This window comes from Bidens hawaiensis, unplaced genomic scaffold (assembly GCF_021521415.1).
Source record: "Bidens hawaiensis isolate Kalapana, Puna unplaced genomic scaffold, B.hawaiensis_p1.1 tig00018002_1, whole genome shotgun sequence".
NCBI classification, from domain to species: domain Eukaryota; kingdom Viridiplantae; phylum Streptophyta; class Magnoliopsida; order Asterales; family Asteraceae; genus Bidens; species Bidens hawaiensis.
The window spans coordinates 116,176-130,580 of NW_027492716.1; the positions used below are offsets into that span (position 1 = coordinate 116,176).

Below are 14,405 nucleotides of genomic sequence, written 5' to 3' on the forward strand. Positions count from 1 at the left end.
GAATAGCAGCCAATCATCATTTCCATTCATCTAGAGTCCATAGATATGATCCAAATCATCATAATCGAAGACCGAGAGATGCCGAGACGCGGCTAGACCCTTCGATTCATACCCGAGATGTAGAGTATTGTATTTAACAGTTATTTTCTCATGTACTAGAACGATTGATTGTAATTATCTTGATGTTAATCTATGAGTATTGATGTCTAGTATTATTGTGCACAACGTCAGTTTAGGTTTATTTCGATCAGAACGATTAGTGTGCTAGTTGCTATGATAATTGCTTATAGGATTGTTTTGACCTGTTAATTGTGAGAAAGCATACGTTTGCCCTTAGTTGAGTCACACTGGCAGGGACCGTTTGATAACCAGTGCCGTGTGTTAGCGAGCGTCGATGCCTAAGGTTTAACCGGTTAATTAGTCTGTAGTTGACACAAGATAGTTTATCTGTTAGGTTCCATGAGTTTGCTGTTAGTTTGCTTACTTGAATTCCCGGGTGTGATTTGCTTTGTTTGATTGATTGAATACTTGATTAATTGTTTGAATATTATAAAACTCAAATTGTTTGCTAGTGTGATCAGCACTTTGATATAGTTCACTTCATAATGTTAGGAATAGATTTCACTTCACACTGATCACATACTCCTCGTGGTTCGACACCCTACTTACCCTAGCTTGCTTAGGTGATTAGGGCACTGATTTACTTGTTTTTGACTAGATAACGACAGTCTAGCATCAAAGGCGGCCGACGAGAGTGGCGACCACCATGGAGCATGGTTGCGACAGCTCCAAATGCCCTCGGAAGAATTGAGTGGCGACCACCATGGAAACTTAATTTCGGCCTTGAGGACAAGGCCGTTTTTTAGGCGGGGAGTAGAAGGACGATATAGGGGGGCTGCAAGGGTGGGGTGGTGAAGGGAAAAGCGGTGGGGCCGTGTGTTTTTTTTCTCTCTCTCTCCCTACTTTTCACTCTCTCATACAGACACACACTGATACGACCCGATCGACCCGCGAAGACATGCCATTGCCAAGAGAAGCCACGCTTATTTAGTTAATTTGCAAGTCCAAATCTATCCACTACTTCCTTTAGTTTAGCGTTTATTATCTTTGTGTTAGTCCATGATCTGAAATCATGTTAGTGCAACTATTTTTCTTATTATTGTATTTAAGTAGCTTTGGTGTTTTAATGAAGATAAAGAAGAAAATTGAAGTAAAATGTCTTTTTTTTTTAATTTTTTTTTGGAGATTGATTCACTTAATGGATTAACTATTTTTGGAGATTGATCATCTCAAATCGGTTATACCATATATATAATGAGACGATAAAGAAGTTTCGAACCATAACAGGACAACATAGTGAAGAGGGTTTAAAGCCTCTAGTGACCATGTGACGATGGTTGAACATTTTAGAGAAACTTTAAAGCTCTCTATAGTGACAAGGGCTACCTCTTAATGTCTCGTAAACTTTAATAATTAATAATTGTTTGAAGCCCCTCTGTTGGTGTGGAAGCCCAATTTATTAAAAATAAACAAAAACAATAGTATAAAGTTTGTTTTCAAACGCTTTCCCCAAATATCTTCTTCTTTGCCGTCAAGTGTCAGTCAGATCGGTTAAGTTTCAGACCTTCAGACAGACTGAAACGTAATCTAATCTAATCAAAATGGATACGGAATTAGCAAAGGAAATCAAGGAAGCAGTCCTGGAGGTCCTCAACAATTCAGACATGGACTCCACCACCGAATTCCAAGTCCGTAAGTCTGCTTCGGACCTCATCGGCATCGACTTAAACGAGCCTTCCAGGAAGAAATTTGTCCGTAACATCGTCCAGACTTACCTTGAGGAACGCCAGGCTAAAGCAGAGGCTGATGATAATAATAATAATAATAATAATAATAATAATAATAATAATAATAATAATAATAATAATAATAATAATAATAATAATAATAATAATAAACTCACCGAAGAAGAAGCCGAACCAGAAGAAGACGAAGAAGAGAGTGAGGATGAGAATAATAATAATAATAATAATAATAATAATAATAATAATAATAATAAGACGAAAGGTGCTCAGGAGTTTGATGATGAAGGAGATCTTATCATCTGTAGAGTAAGTTTTTTTTAAACCCTAATTGTGGTTTTTAAACCCTAATTTGATTTCATGGCCATATAATATTTGTATAGTGGTAACTGGTAAGTGTGTGTTAAGTTGCCGTTTAAAAAAAAGTGTTGTAGACTCGGGTGGTAGGGTAGGGCCTAGCGAGTAATCGGATTGTAATTTATGTGTATTATGTAACTAGTGTTTTACCCAGGGCATTGCTGTCTTTAAAAACCAAACGTTGAGGTGGTAAGTCGACGTGAACTCGGTAGGATTAGGTTACATGCGTTATTGTACCGGAACTAACAGCAAAACTAAAACAAAAAGATTATAAAAATTGAGGTGGACCAATGGCCAGTCGGTAAAACTTGAGCGTTGGTACACCTGATGGTTTTCGATCCCGGGCGTTAAGGCGGTGAGTTTGCGCAAATTCGGTCGGTTGCTGTTACTTTCGTTACGGTATTGGAACTAAAACAAAAGGTGGTGTGTCTATGCGAACGCGTTCGGTTTTCGTCACGTCGTTATGGTACCAGTACTAAAACAAAAAAAAACACAAAATTGGCATTCAGTTGGCTTTCGTTACGTTCATTACGGACCGGAACTGAAAAAACAAAAAAAAAGGCTTAAACCAATAAGGTGCCACCAAGTGGCCCAATAGGGTTCTTGTGGCACCAAAGTTGTCAATTAATTCAAATATACATATATATACCGAATTTTATTCAATTTTGACCGAGTTGACCAAACAATGATTAATCGGCAACAAATCGGTGAGGGTACTGCTAGCGATTAATGGGGGATTAATCGGCACCTAGTCGGGATTTTTACAACCATACTGGTAACTTTGATGGTGCATAATATTCATATAGGTTGAATTTGTCTTGATTAAATCAGCAAATTTATCTGTTGATGCACTTATGTTCAATAATTTATGCTGTAACTATGATATGTTGAGTTTTAATTCTGTTCATTTTGTGTTACTGTTTGTTGCAGCTTTCTGATAAAAGAAGGGTGACTCTTACTGAATTCAGAGGCAAAAATTTGGTGTCCATAAGGGAGTACTACAAAAGAGATGGCAAAGAGCTTCCGAGTTCAAAAGGTATTAATGTTTGGCATTTTGAACGCTCTGTTGGTAATTATGTTAGATGTGTCAATCTGATTGATTTTTGGATAGACCGATAGTCAATTAATGTTAGATTTTTTTACATAAACAATATGCTGCATGTATGGTGGTTTGCTATTCACCTCATTTACCTTAAGTTAGTTTCGATACATAAACAATATGCTGCATATATGAGTGGCTTGCTATTCACCTCATTTACCTTAAGTGAAAGGGATTGAAAAAGATTTATTTTCATGTCTGTATCAGCATGAAACTGGTAACAATGCTGTAAGCCTGTAAACGGACTAGCTAAGGTATGACAGGAGTCTAAGGGTGCCTTAGTTATTATAGGAGGTCAATATTGATAATCATCTATAGTTATCAGTGAGTAAATATGTGACTTTGTTTTGGAAACTTTTGTTTTTTCATGTTGTCGATTTGAGAATATTTAATTTGTCTATATGACAATAGTCATTGGTGGCATTGGATCCATTCTAACTGAAGCCTAGTGCTTTTTAGGCTGTTTATAAACTGTTGAAAACTGAGCGAACCAAAGCAAATTGGCCAGTTTCAGTTTGAGTCTTGACTCTTGAGGTTTATGGTTCACAGCCTGAAGAACTGCGTTTGACGGTTTAGTTCATGGTTTGGAACTTGGAATCAGCCATTTATCTTTATTATTTATTCATTTTTGGAATATGCAGCTAAGCATATGTATAATATATATACACACATCATCTTTATCTTTTTTTAAAGTTAAATACAAACTAAAGAGTTTGAATTTTAAAACGTACTGGTTCAAACTACTAAACCACACCTGGCAACACCAACCCGACCCGTTTGGTTTAAAGTTCTTTTATGGTCAAACTGCTTTTAACTTATTAAAATTCTTTTCATAATTTGGTTGCATACATTTGTTGTAATCTGTTCATTATCGTGAGATCTTCTGTCTGGCTGGTGTGTTTAGGTATCAGTTTAACTCCTGAGCAGTGGGCAAACTTCAGCAAGAATGTACCTGCAATAGAGAAGGCCATCAAGAAATTGGAAGGAAGGATGAACTAAACCTTTTGATCATTAGTCTGCAACTTGAACCTCGACGGCATCCTAGTCTTTTAAACTAAACCTTATCTGTAACGTACCATGCTTTCTTTTCTGACCGGCCTCATGTTTCTCATCCATTGTTGGCAACATGTTAAAGACCCTCAAAACAGGTTATGCAGACTTATATTTGATAGTTAGTATAATGCAAACTTAATATTTTCGCAATTTTAATGGTGGAATGTTAATTTTATAGCATATATGTTGCTGCAAAATCAGATGGATACTCGGTGCATCTGATGCATTGGTTAACCGGTTTAAACAAGTGATTATTGGTTCGGTTTGCCGTTTGAGTTGACCAAAACACTTTGTAAATACATTTTTTTTACAATATGAGTTAAAAGTTCTTTAGATTTAACCAGTGTTGTAAAAATCGCTAGTCGGTAGTCGGGAGGTGAGGTGGGGACTAGCGATTAATCGGATCGGACTTAAATTTATATCTTTTAGTTTTATATATACACGCACACATTATTATATGTAATTTTCAGTTTTATGCATACACAAACATATTCTGGCCAAAATTGGCTAGAATTTCGCTGGAAACCGCTGATTTTTGTCGGAATCTCGTCGGAAATCGCTGGTTTTGGTTGGAATCTCGCCGGAAACAGCTAATTTTGGTCAGAATCTCGCCGGAAACCGTTGATTTTAGTCGGGTTTGACCGTTGACCGATTAGCCAACTAGCCCAAAATTAATCAGTGAAGTGAGGACTAGCGATTAATCGGGGATTAATCGGTGCCTAGTCTGGATTTTTGCAACACTGGATTTAACAATTAACAAACACTCTAGTCGATATTTGGTATTTCTCATGTAATTCAAATCGACTCATTTATAAATAAGCTAAAAGATTAGCTTATTGAAATTCATAACAAGCTCATTTGGTTGAAATACAAGTATAATGAAAATTACATAATATTGGAATAAGGAGTTCCTTTTACAAAAACTTATTTGCTACTTCAACATTGGAGTAACTGATCTTGGTGATGAACTATCATCAACCACTGCGCTACTCACGACGCTACAAAAAACTGGCTTCAAATTCACCCTCCAGAAACTCTGGCTCTGACGATGCCCCACCTTCACCAAGCTAGTTGCTGCCACCCGCATCTGCTCAATCAACGCCTCGGTGTTAACTTCCTCGGACAATATCTCCTCCAACTGTTTGGTATTAATCACTAGTTTCACCTTCCATACTCCCTTTCTAGGTGGCGGCAATACTTCAAACCCCGACCCGTCTGATAAATTCTTCGTCAAGAGTTGCAATGCCACTGTACTTGTTGACACTCTCACTGGCTCGACTTCAGTGACACCCGATACTCTAACAGGCTCGGGTTCACTCGGTTCCTCTGATACTAGAGGAAAGAGGTAGTAGAATTGACCTCCGAGAAGTGGCTCGTGGTGGGATAATGGCGATAAAAATTGATCTTTCTTAAAAATCCTGTGTTTTGGGAAGTCAGTGATGACTTCCGAGACAAGTATCGGGGAGTTGAACTCTAGTACACGACCCGAGGGTGTCATGACCCGAATCGGGTCAAGACATGTATCAAATCCTTTGAAAGCACAATTGCCCATCTATATGCTATATCATGGATATGCAAATGGTGTTATGTGTGTGTATATATATAACATGTTTGAAGTTAGATGGAGATAGAAAACAAAACATAGACAACCGATGTTTTTTTAAATTTGAATTAATCATGCAATTATGAAACAATACCGTTGGGAAAGCATCAAACTCAAGTGATCCAAGACTAACATGTTCAATTAAATTAAGGTAGCTGCAGATGGGTAATTAAATACAATTATTATTTTAAATGGCGTCAACCATATGGGACATGGTTATAAAAAAATTGATATAAAATGATCACATTTGATATTTTTATTGCTTTTCATTTTTCATACTTGTTTTAGTCTTATATTTGAAAAAAAAAGTTTTCTTTTAAATATATTATTATACACATAATTCTGGCCATATTCATGTGTTTTATATAGGGTTAGAGGAGGGAAAGTAAAAAGTAGAGTATCATTTTTGAATATTTGGATTAAATAATTGCTAAATTTTATTATTTTCTTTAAACAACGTTTGTAATTACTCCTAATACTCGAGTGATCCTTCCTGATACGGGATGTCAACCGTATATTCTGATTTTGACGCTACAAACCTGACTCATCTAAGAACACCATCAAGGAGGAAACTCACAATTGCGAGAAAACCCTCTTGAGTCAGTTTTCGAACTTGATATCATAAGATCCCAAGCCTTAACTATCACCTTCATGCCATTGGACCAGAAAGCCAACTGCAAATGTTAAATTAATAATTTGCTTTATTCGCACGTATAGAAGTTAGAAGGCTCGCTTGTAAATGTTGAAACTGAAAGGATTTATCTAGACACGAAATGAATCTGAACGACAAACTCCGTTTGTTCGTGCATATGCTCCTTAAAAAAGATACGGTTCTGTTACACCACATTTGATAATATCAATGATTTTAGTATCTTGACTGAGACATCCTTGTCCTAATTTTATTTTAAATTTTATAAGAAAATTGCACTTTGTGGTATTTTTATAAAATGATTTAGTGTAACAACCCATCCTTCTATCTCGGCAATATAATACTAGGGGTAAGATCCGGTACAAATAAAATTAATGTACTAAACATACAAATAATTAGAGTAATTATATTTTTAAACTAGGGTAATTATGTTATAAAAAATAAAATCATGTAATAATAAGTACTCTAGTGTTAGCATAATTACTCTGATTATTTGTACACTTGTTACGATAAAATTTATTTGTATTTGATCCAAACCATTTTACAACTAAATAGCTTATAATTATTATTTTTTTAACAACCAACTAAATTCGTATATATATTAAAAATTAAAACTCCGCTACTTCAACACAAATCACAACTTTAAAATTGATGTAGTTTAGAAAAATATGTAGAATATTCCTTTTTTTTAGAGCAGCAACTTCAACGAAACACATCCTCTATCAAAGAGCTAGAGCCAAAAACGTGGGAATTAATTTTCTCTAGTAACTTTTTTTTCTTATTTTTTTAAACAACTAATACTTTCATCATGTTTCAAGTAAGACTAGAATTTATAACCTTTTAATTGAAAATAATACACCTTTATCACTAGACCAAGTTAGTGGTTTTCTAGTAAATGTTTTTAATGGTCAAAAGAGTGGATCTATTATTTTTATTTTTATGACATTTTGGATCTTAGGTAGTTTTTAAAAAAAATTAACATGATACACTTTATTCTAGAAATAAATCAATAATTGTAATTATGAATTAGGGATAAAAGAGTGGATCTATTATTTTTATTTTTTTGACATTTTGGATCTTAAATAGTGTTTTTTAAAAAATTAATATGATACACTTTATTCTAGAAATAAATCAATAATTGTAATTATGAATTAGGGCTGTCAAAACAGGTCAGATAGGACACGATAAGATACGATGACTTTTGATACTAAATACGAACACGACACGATAACTAATCGTGTCAATTTTTTCAAACACACACATGAACATGTTTACTAACATGTTAACATTTAAGTCTAGTCAAGGGACTCGTGTACACATGGATAATGCATATGTAATGAAACAAAAAGTTTTAAGAAGAGCATAAAAGTCTTAATTAGAGGTGTATAAATAGGGTTTTTCAAATATATGGTTTTGGGTAGAAGTGCACAAAATAACCGGTTCCGGAACCGAACCGGTGGAACCGACCCGGAACCGGTTCTAACCCATACCCGGAACCGGTTCCTGACCGGGTATAGGATTTCTTCTCGGAGCCGGTTCCGGAACCGGAACCGACCCGGAACCGGTGGAAAAAACCCGGAGGAACCGGTCAAAAACCCGAAAAAAACCCGGAGGAACCGGTCAAAACCCGACCCGGAACTGGTCAAAACCCGGTCAAATACCCGACTATACCCGGAACCGGTTCCGGAACCGAACCTGGTTTGACTTTTGTTGACCATACCCGGAACCGGTTCCTACCCGGTTCCGGGTTTTTTAAATACCCGATTTGTGCACGTCTAGTTTTGGGTATGGAACAATGTTTGGGTATGATCGGGTATTGGAAAATCAGGTATTGGCAATCCCAGGTTCGGGTTCGGGCATTATCTCTAAAAACCATACCTTATGCATCAAGTTCGGGTCAAGTATAGAACCGGGTATTCTATAACGGGTATTTGAATACCCTATTTATAGGTATTGAAAAAGCCCTATTTTTGGGTTTTTTCGAGCTTTTTTTTCTGGTATAGATTGAGTTTTTTAAGAGGGTTGCACTTTTTAGAGGTATTTTTTGGGTATTTTTCAGGTATTTTTTCGGGTAATTTCGGGTATAGATCAGGTATTTGATAAACCCGGTTTCAGGGTATTGGAAAAACCTAGTTCCGGGTTTGGAACCGGCTCCGGTTTTTGGGTATTACTGGGTACAAATCGGGCCCGATTTCGGTTACGGGTTTTGATACTGAAATGCATACCCTATCTGCACCCTACGGGTAGGGTCGGGTACGTGTTTGGGTATTAAAAATCCGTGTATAAAAAAAACTGGTTCCAATTTTTTTCGGTCCGGTTCCGGGTTCGGGTTTTTTTGCATCTCTAGTCTTAATCACTAAATAATTCATAACATATTCGAAATAAAAAACCACAATCCATAACATACTTGAAAAAAAAAACCATGGAGCAAATCATAACATCCATTAAAAGCATCATAATATCGGGTTTTGATGCCCAAGAATGCAACGCCATATGTATGTAAGTATGACTTTAGGTTTAGAACTTTACGAGTGTATATTAATTTTTTTTAATTAAAAATCTAAACAGATTACGAACAAGTTAACATGTCCTTAACTTGTGAGGACACATATTTAAACAAGCCTGCCTTAAACATGTCGACATGTTTAAAACATAAAACCTATCAAGCTCAAACCCAAATCTACTAAAACCTGTGTTGTGTCGTATTAACAAGTACGTTTCATAAACTGACAACCCTGTTATGAATAATTAACATAACCTTTGGACAACTATAAATTAGAAGAAAATTATTATTAGTTTTTAATATCATTTAATATTCTCATAATTATGTTCATTTAAATATAGACCTTTATATAAAGTAATAAATAAATCTAAATTATTAAAATTTAAGTGACTATCCTACCTATTTAAATCTATATCGTTATTATAAATTTTAAAATCTCTTGAATGCGTTGCATGAAAGATGCGTGGTGGTGATATTTGAGATCCAATATTTATTTAAGCACAACATTTGTTTTAGCCACAATTGATGTGGAATTTGTCTGGCATGTTACACCAATAACCAAGAAAACACCATATATGTGGGGTAATTTGTGGTTGACAAAATACCCTAATTTTTTAAAATTGATTTTGAGTTACATTTTTATTCTTATTTTACTAGAGCTAAAAAAGTATTAAAAGTGTATCAAAATTAATTTCTATTCTTTTGTGAATGTATCAAAATAGTCTTTTCCATCACATTCCAAAACCTTGTAATAGTCCTTTCCATCATCAAATGATCTCAGAAATCTTTAAATAGTCCTTTCTATCACATCCCAAAATCATGTAATTTAACAAATACCCTATTTTTTTATTTAATGTTAATAATATTTAGTTGAATAATTTAATTGCAAATGATTTTGGGATATGATGGAAAAAACGATTTGAGTGACGTTAGTACTCCGACCATCGTAAAGGTGAAGGGATGCAACCTTACTTTTTTTAAACTATTTTAAGACCCTATCAATCATGCATTTCATAAAAGTTTTAGTCTAGATTATCCTAAGGAGTGACGTTAGTACTCCTTTTAATCACCCTAAAGAATTTTAACTTTTAATTAAAATTGCTAATAAATAATAAATTTAAAAGTACAAAAATAAATAAAAATGCATCGATTTCATTTTAAAAATACATAAATAGTTAAACAATGGTCTATTCATTAAAAGAATACATAAAGTAGCTACAAACTAGTGGCCAAAAACCCAACAATTGTTGGTTCATGGGGATTCGTCGGAAATATGAACCCCAAGCCTTTGTTAACACACTACATCTTATTAATAGCTCCATGTTTGTGCCTTTCTCCTAATTCTCGGTTTGGTATTTGGTTGTCCCATCAAGTGATGCTTTGGAGAAAAATAGTTTAGGAATGGTTGTGATATAAAGTGAAATCAATGGTATGCTAAGAGAATAGCCAAAAGCTTAACTTCATTAAAATGCCAAGAAGCTATAAATACATGACCTAGAGAAACAAACTAACGGTACAAAACTAAACAAGAGATAAATAAGCAAACTACTTTGACCTACTAAAAAGGAGAAATAACAAAATAATAAAGCCTCACGTGAAGGACTTGACTTATTCAAGAGAATTCCATGCATCCATTATTCCATGTGCACCAATATGACCAACTTAACAGTTACTTTCCAACAAACCCTTCCTCAAACTAGACTTACTCAATGTCTTGTTTGCCATTTAAAGAACACACACCCAATTTGTCTCTTAGCTTCATGAATACTTCCCTGTGCAAAGGCTTTGTAAGAACATCTGCCACTTGATCTTTGGTTCCACAATACTCTAAGTTTATAATACCATCTTTCACCAGATCTCTAAGAAAATGGTACCGAACACCGATATGTTTGCATTTGCCATGAAACACTGGATTCTTAGACAACTTAATAGCCGAAGTGTTATCAAATTTAATCCCAGTTGCTGCATCAAACTTAACACCGAATTCACTCAACACTTCGCGGACCCATAAAACTTGACACACACACGCGGCTGCAGCAACGTACTCGGCTTCTGTGGATGAGAGTGCAACGATACTTTGTTTCTTCGATGACCATGTAACAGCAACTCCATCCCACAAAATCACATAGCCCGAAGTACTCTTTCTGTCATTAAGATCTCCCGCGTAGTCATTATCGGCATATACGACCATTTCACCTTTTCCACCCTTCTTGTACCACACCCCAAAATCAACAGTTCCTTGTATGTACCTTATAACTCTTTTTGCAGCATTGTAATGTTCCATCATAGGCTTTGACATGAATCTACTAATTAAGCTTACCACATACTGTAGATCGGGCCTTGTGTTAGTAACGTACATGAGACTTCCCACCATTTGTTTGAACAAGGTTACATCAACCTCCTCACCTTCATTATTCTTCAACTTTGTTCCCGGAACTATCGGATTCTTCACGGCATTGCATTCTAGAACATATCGAAACGGCTTAACATCTTTGTAGCATAAGTCCCTTGAGAAAGGTGAATGTCGTGGCTAGTTTGAAAGACCTCAATATCCAAAAAATATCTCATTTTTCCCAAATCTGCCATCTCGAATTCTTTCTTCATAGCACTTCGAAAATTTTTCATCATATCATCATCATTTCCGGTGAATATGAGATCATCGACATATATGTTAACATATAACACTTCATCTCTTCTTCCTCGTTTGATAAACAACGTGCTTTCGGCTTTACTATTCTCGAAACCTTGATCCACAAAATAGGCCTCGATCCTATTGAACCAAGCTCGAGGAGCTTGTTTTAAATCGTACAACGCCTTAATGAGTTTATACACTTTTTCTTCACTTCCCTTCACGACATAACCCATAGGTTGTTGCACGTAAACGTCTTCTTCCAATTTCCCATGCAAGAACGCCGACTTGACGTCCATTTGGAATAACTTCCATCCTCTTTGAGCCGCAATGGCTATCATTAGTCTTATCGTATCCATTCTTGCTACCGGAGCGAAAACCTCCATGTAATCAATACCGTATTCTTGACCGTACCCTTTCGCTACTAACCGGGCCTTATATTTCTCAACCTCACCCTTCTCGTTCAACTTCGTTTTGTATACCCATTTAACGCCTATACACTTGGCGTCTTTTGGCAATTCAACGAGATGCCAAGTTTCATTCTTTTCGATTGCTTCAATCTCAACATCCATGGCCTTCTTCCCTCCATCCTAACAGCCTCCTCAAAAGAAATTGAGTCTTGATCAACTATCTCCATTACGTTCACCTCTTCTTCCTCATTATCCGAATCAAACTCACTTCCATCTACATAGTCATCAAAGTGTCGTGGTGGCCTTCTTTCTCTCGTTTCCCTTTGAACCGGAACGTCATCATAACCATAGTCTCTTGTTTCATCTTCAACCCATGCTGGTTCCTCCTCATCATTCTCACCTAACTCTTGAACCAAATCAAAGGTATAGTTTCCCCAACTAATTTCACCATGTTCTTCTGCTTTTTCTTCAGTTTCACTCCAAACCCACTCATTATCCTCCTCAAACACAACATCGTTACTTACTATAACCTTCATATTCGTCGGATCAATCACCCTGTAGCCTTTTGATTCTTCGCTCAACTCGGTTAAAACACATTGAATACTTCTATCATCAAGTTTCACCCTTCTTTCTTTCTGTACATGCACGTGTGCCAAACAACCCCACACACGTAAATGTTCCACTGTAGGCTTTCTCCCACACCATGTTTCTTTGGGAGTGGTATGAGATAAAGCCTTACTCGGGCATCGATTAAACACATAAAAACACCAAAGAGTGGCTTCAGCCCTAAACACTTTTGGTACATGTTTTGAAGCCAGCAGCGTAATAATCATTCTGATGACAGTTCGGTTTTTCCTCTCGGCTATCCCGTTTTGCTGCGGAGTATATCTTGTTGTTAACTGTCTCTTTATACCATGTTCTTTGCAAAACTTGATAAAATCGAGAGATATGTATTCACCCCCTCTATCCATTCTAAGAGCCTTAACATCCCGACCCGTTTCCTTTTCAACTCTAGCTTTGAACTCTTTAAAACTTTCTAAGGCTTGTGATTTTTCTTTTAGAAAATAGACCCATCCCTTTCTACTAAAATCATCTATAAAGCTTATCATGTATTTATTACCTGAATTGGAATGGGGTGTTATGGGCCCACAAATGTCTGAGTGGACCAGCTCTAGAATCCCTTCTGTACGCATCTACCTTTCTTTGGAATACTTTCTCTTGTTTGTTTTCCAATTAAACACTCCCTGCATACTACCTTTTCAACATCAAAAGTAGGTAAACCCCTAACCATTCCTTTTTGTTGAAGTGTCCCCATGCTACTTTGACTTATGTGGCCCATCCTTTCATGCCATAGTCTTCTCATGCTTTCATCATTTGTATAATTGCACCTTTCCATCCTCTGATCAACAACTCCACCATTAATATCTTCACAAATAGGAAACGTCCTATTTGCACTCATCTTGCTTACAAACAAAAGACCCCTTTCTTCTTGATAGACTTTGCAAGTATTTAATTTGAACAAGAAGGATAGTCCCTTCTGTTGAAGTTGCCCTACACTTAGCAAAGAATTCTTTAACTCAGCCACATAGTACACAGCTTGAACTATAAAGTTAGTTCCTTTGATCCTCAACTTCACATTTCCTTTACCACCTACATTCATTCGGGTGTTGTTACCTTACTATGGTCGAGAAAGTTGGATCAAAAGTAACGAACTTTTCTTTGATCCCACACATATGGTTAGAACACCCGGAATCCAAGAACCAAAGAGGATTTTATCCATCATCATTGGTAAGAACCATTAACACATGTTCTTATATTTCCGATTCACCCATGAGCATAACATCTTCATTTTCATTGAAACCGGCATAGTTTGCCTCTTTTTCCCCCATACCGGACACTCATAAGAGAAATGTCCAAGTTTGTGGCATCTATAGCATTCGATGGTCTCCTTGTTGAATGATTATCTACCACGACCACGTCCTCTTCCTCTTGAACCGAACCTTCCTCTTCCACGACCACGACCGCCACTCGATCCTTCACTTTCATCTATCTTGAGTGCATGTTCATCTTCTTTATCAACCTTTCTGAATGATATAATGCTAAATATATATAAATCCCTTGTATATTTAATATAATATTTTATTATTTTTCGTTCGGTTTTTATTAGAATTTGTATATTACTAACATATTTGAATAATGTAGGTTCCGAGACTTGTTTATGGTTAAAAAGGGCGAAAAAAGAGCTAAAACAAGCCAAACCGGTGAACCGGAGCATTAGAATTGAACCGGACCGCATCAGG

General features: G+C 36.1%; 2 protein-coding genes across 2 annotated transcripts; one reads left to right on the forward strand and one right to left on the reverse strand.

Moving 5' to 3' along the window:
- The first annotated feature begins 1,654 nt into the window (after positions 1 to 1,654).
- LOC143555138 (RNA polymerase II transcriptional coactivator KELP-like) lies at positions 1,655 to 4,455 on the forward strand. The gene is made up of 4 exons (XM_077044754.1): positions 1,655 to 1,856; positions 2,007 to 2,111; positions 3,090 to 3,195; positions 4,163 to 4,455. Exons 1-4 carry the CDS (start codon positions 1,662 to 1,664, stop codon positions 4,255 to 4,257), a joined length of 501 nt encoding a protein of 166 aa, XP_076900869.1. The 5' UTR covers positions 1,655 to 1,661; the 3' UTR covers positions 4,258 to 4,455.
- Positions 4,456 to 5,242: 787 nt separating this feature from the next.
- LOC143555161 (uncharacterized) lies at positions 5,243 to 5,863 on the reverse strand. The gene has a single exon (XM_077044770.1). The coding sequence runs from the start codon at positions 5,861 to 5,863 to the stop codon at positions 5,243 to 5,245; it is 621 nt and encodes a 206-aa protein (XP_076900885.1).
- Positions 5,864 to 14,405: the final 8,542 nt, after the last annotated feature.

Excerpts from the sequence above, each read along its gene's own strand:
- LOC143555138 (XM_077044754.1), top strand. The coding sequence starts at position 1,662 with ATGGATACGGAATTAGCAAAGGAAATCAAGGAAGCAGTCCTGGAGGTC. Across the intron at positions 1,857-2,006 it reads TTGAGGAACGCCAGGCTAAA|GATGAGAATAATAATAATAA; the intron begins GCAGAGGCTGAT and ends GAAGAGAGTGAG. Across the intron at positions 3,196-4,162 it reads AGAGCTTCCGAGTTCAAAAG|GTATCAGTTTAACTCCTGAG; the intron begins GTATTAATGTTT and ends TGGTGTGTTTAG.
- LOC143555161 (XM_077044770.1), bottom strand. The coding sequence starts at position 5,863 with ATGGGCAATTGTGCTTTCAAAGGATTTGATACATGTCTTGACCCGATT.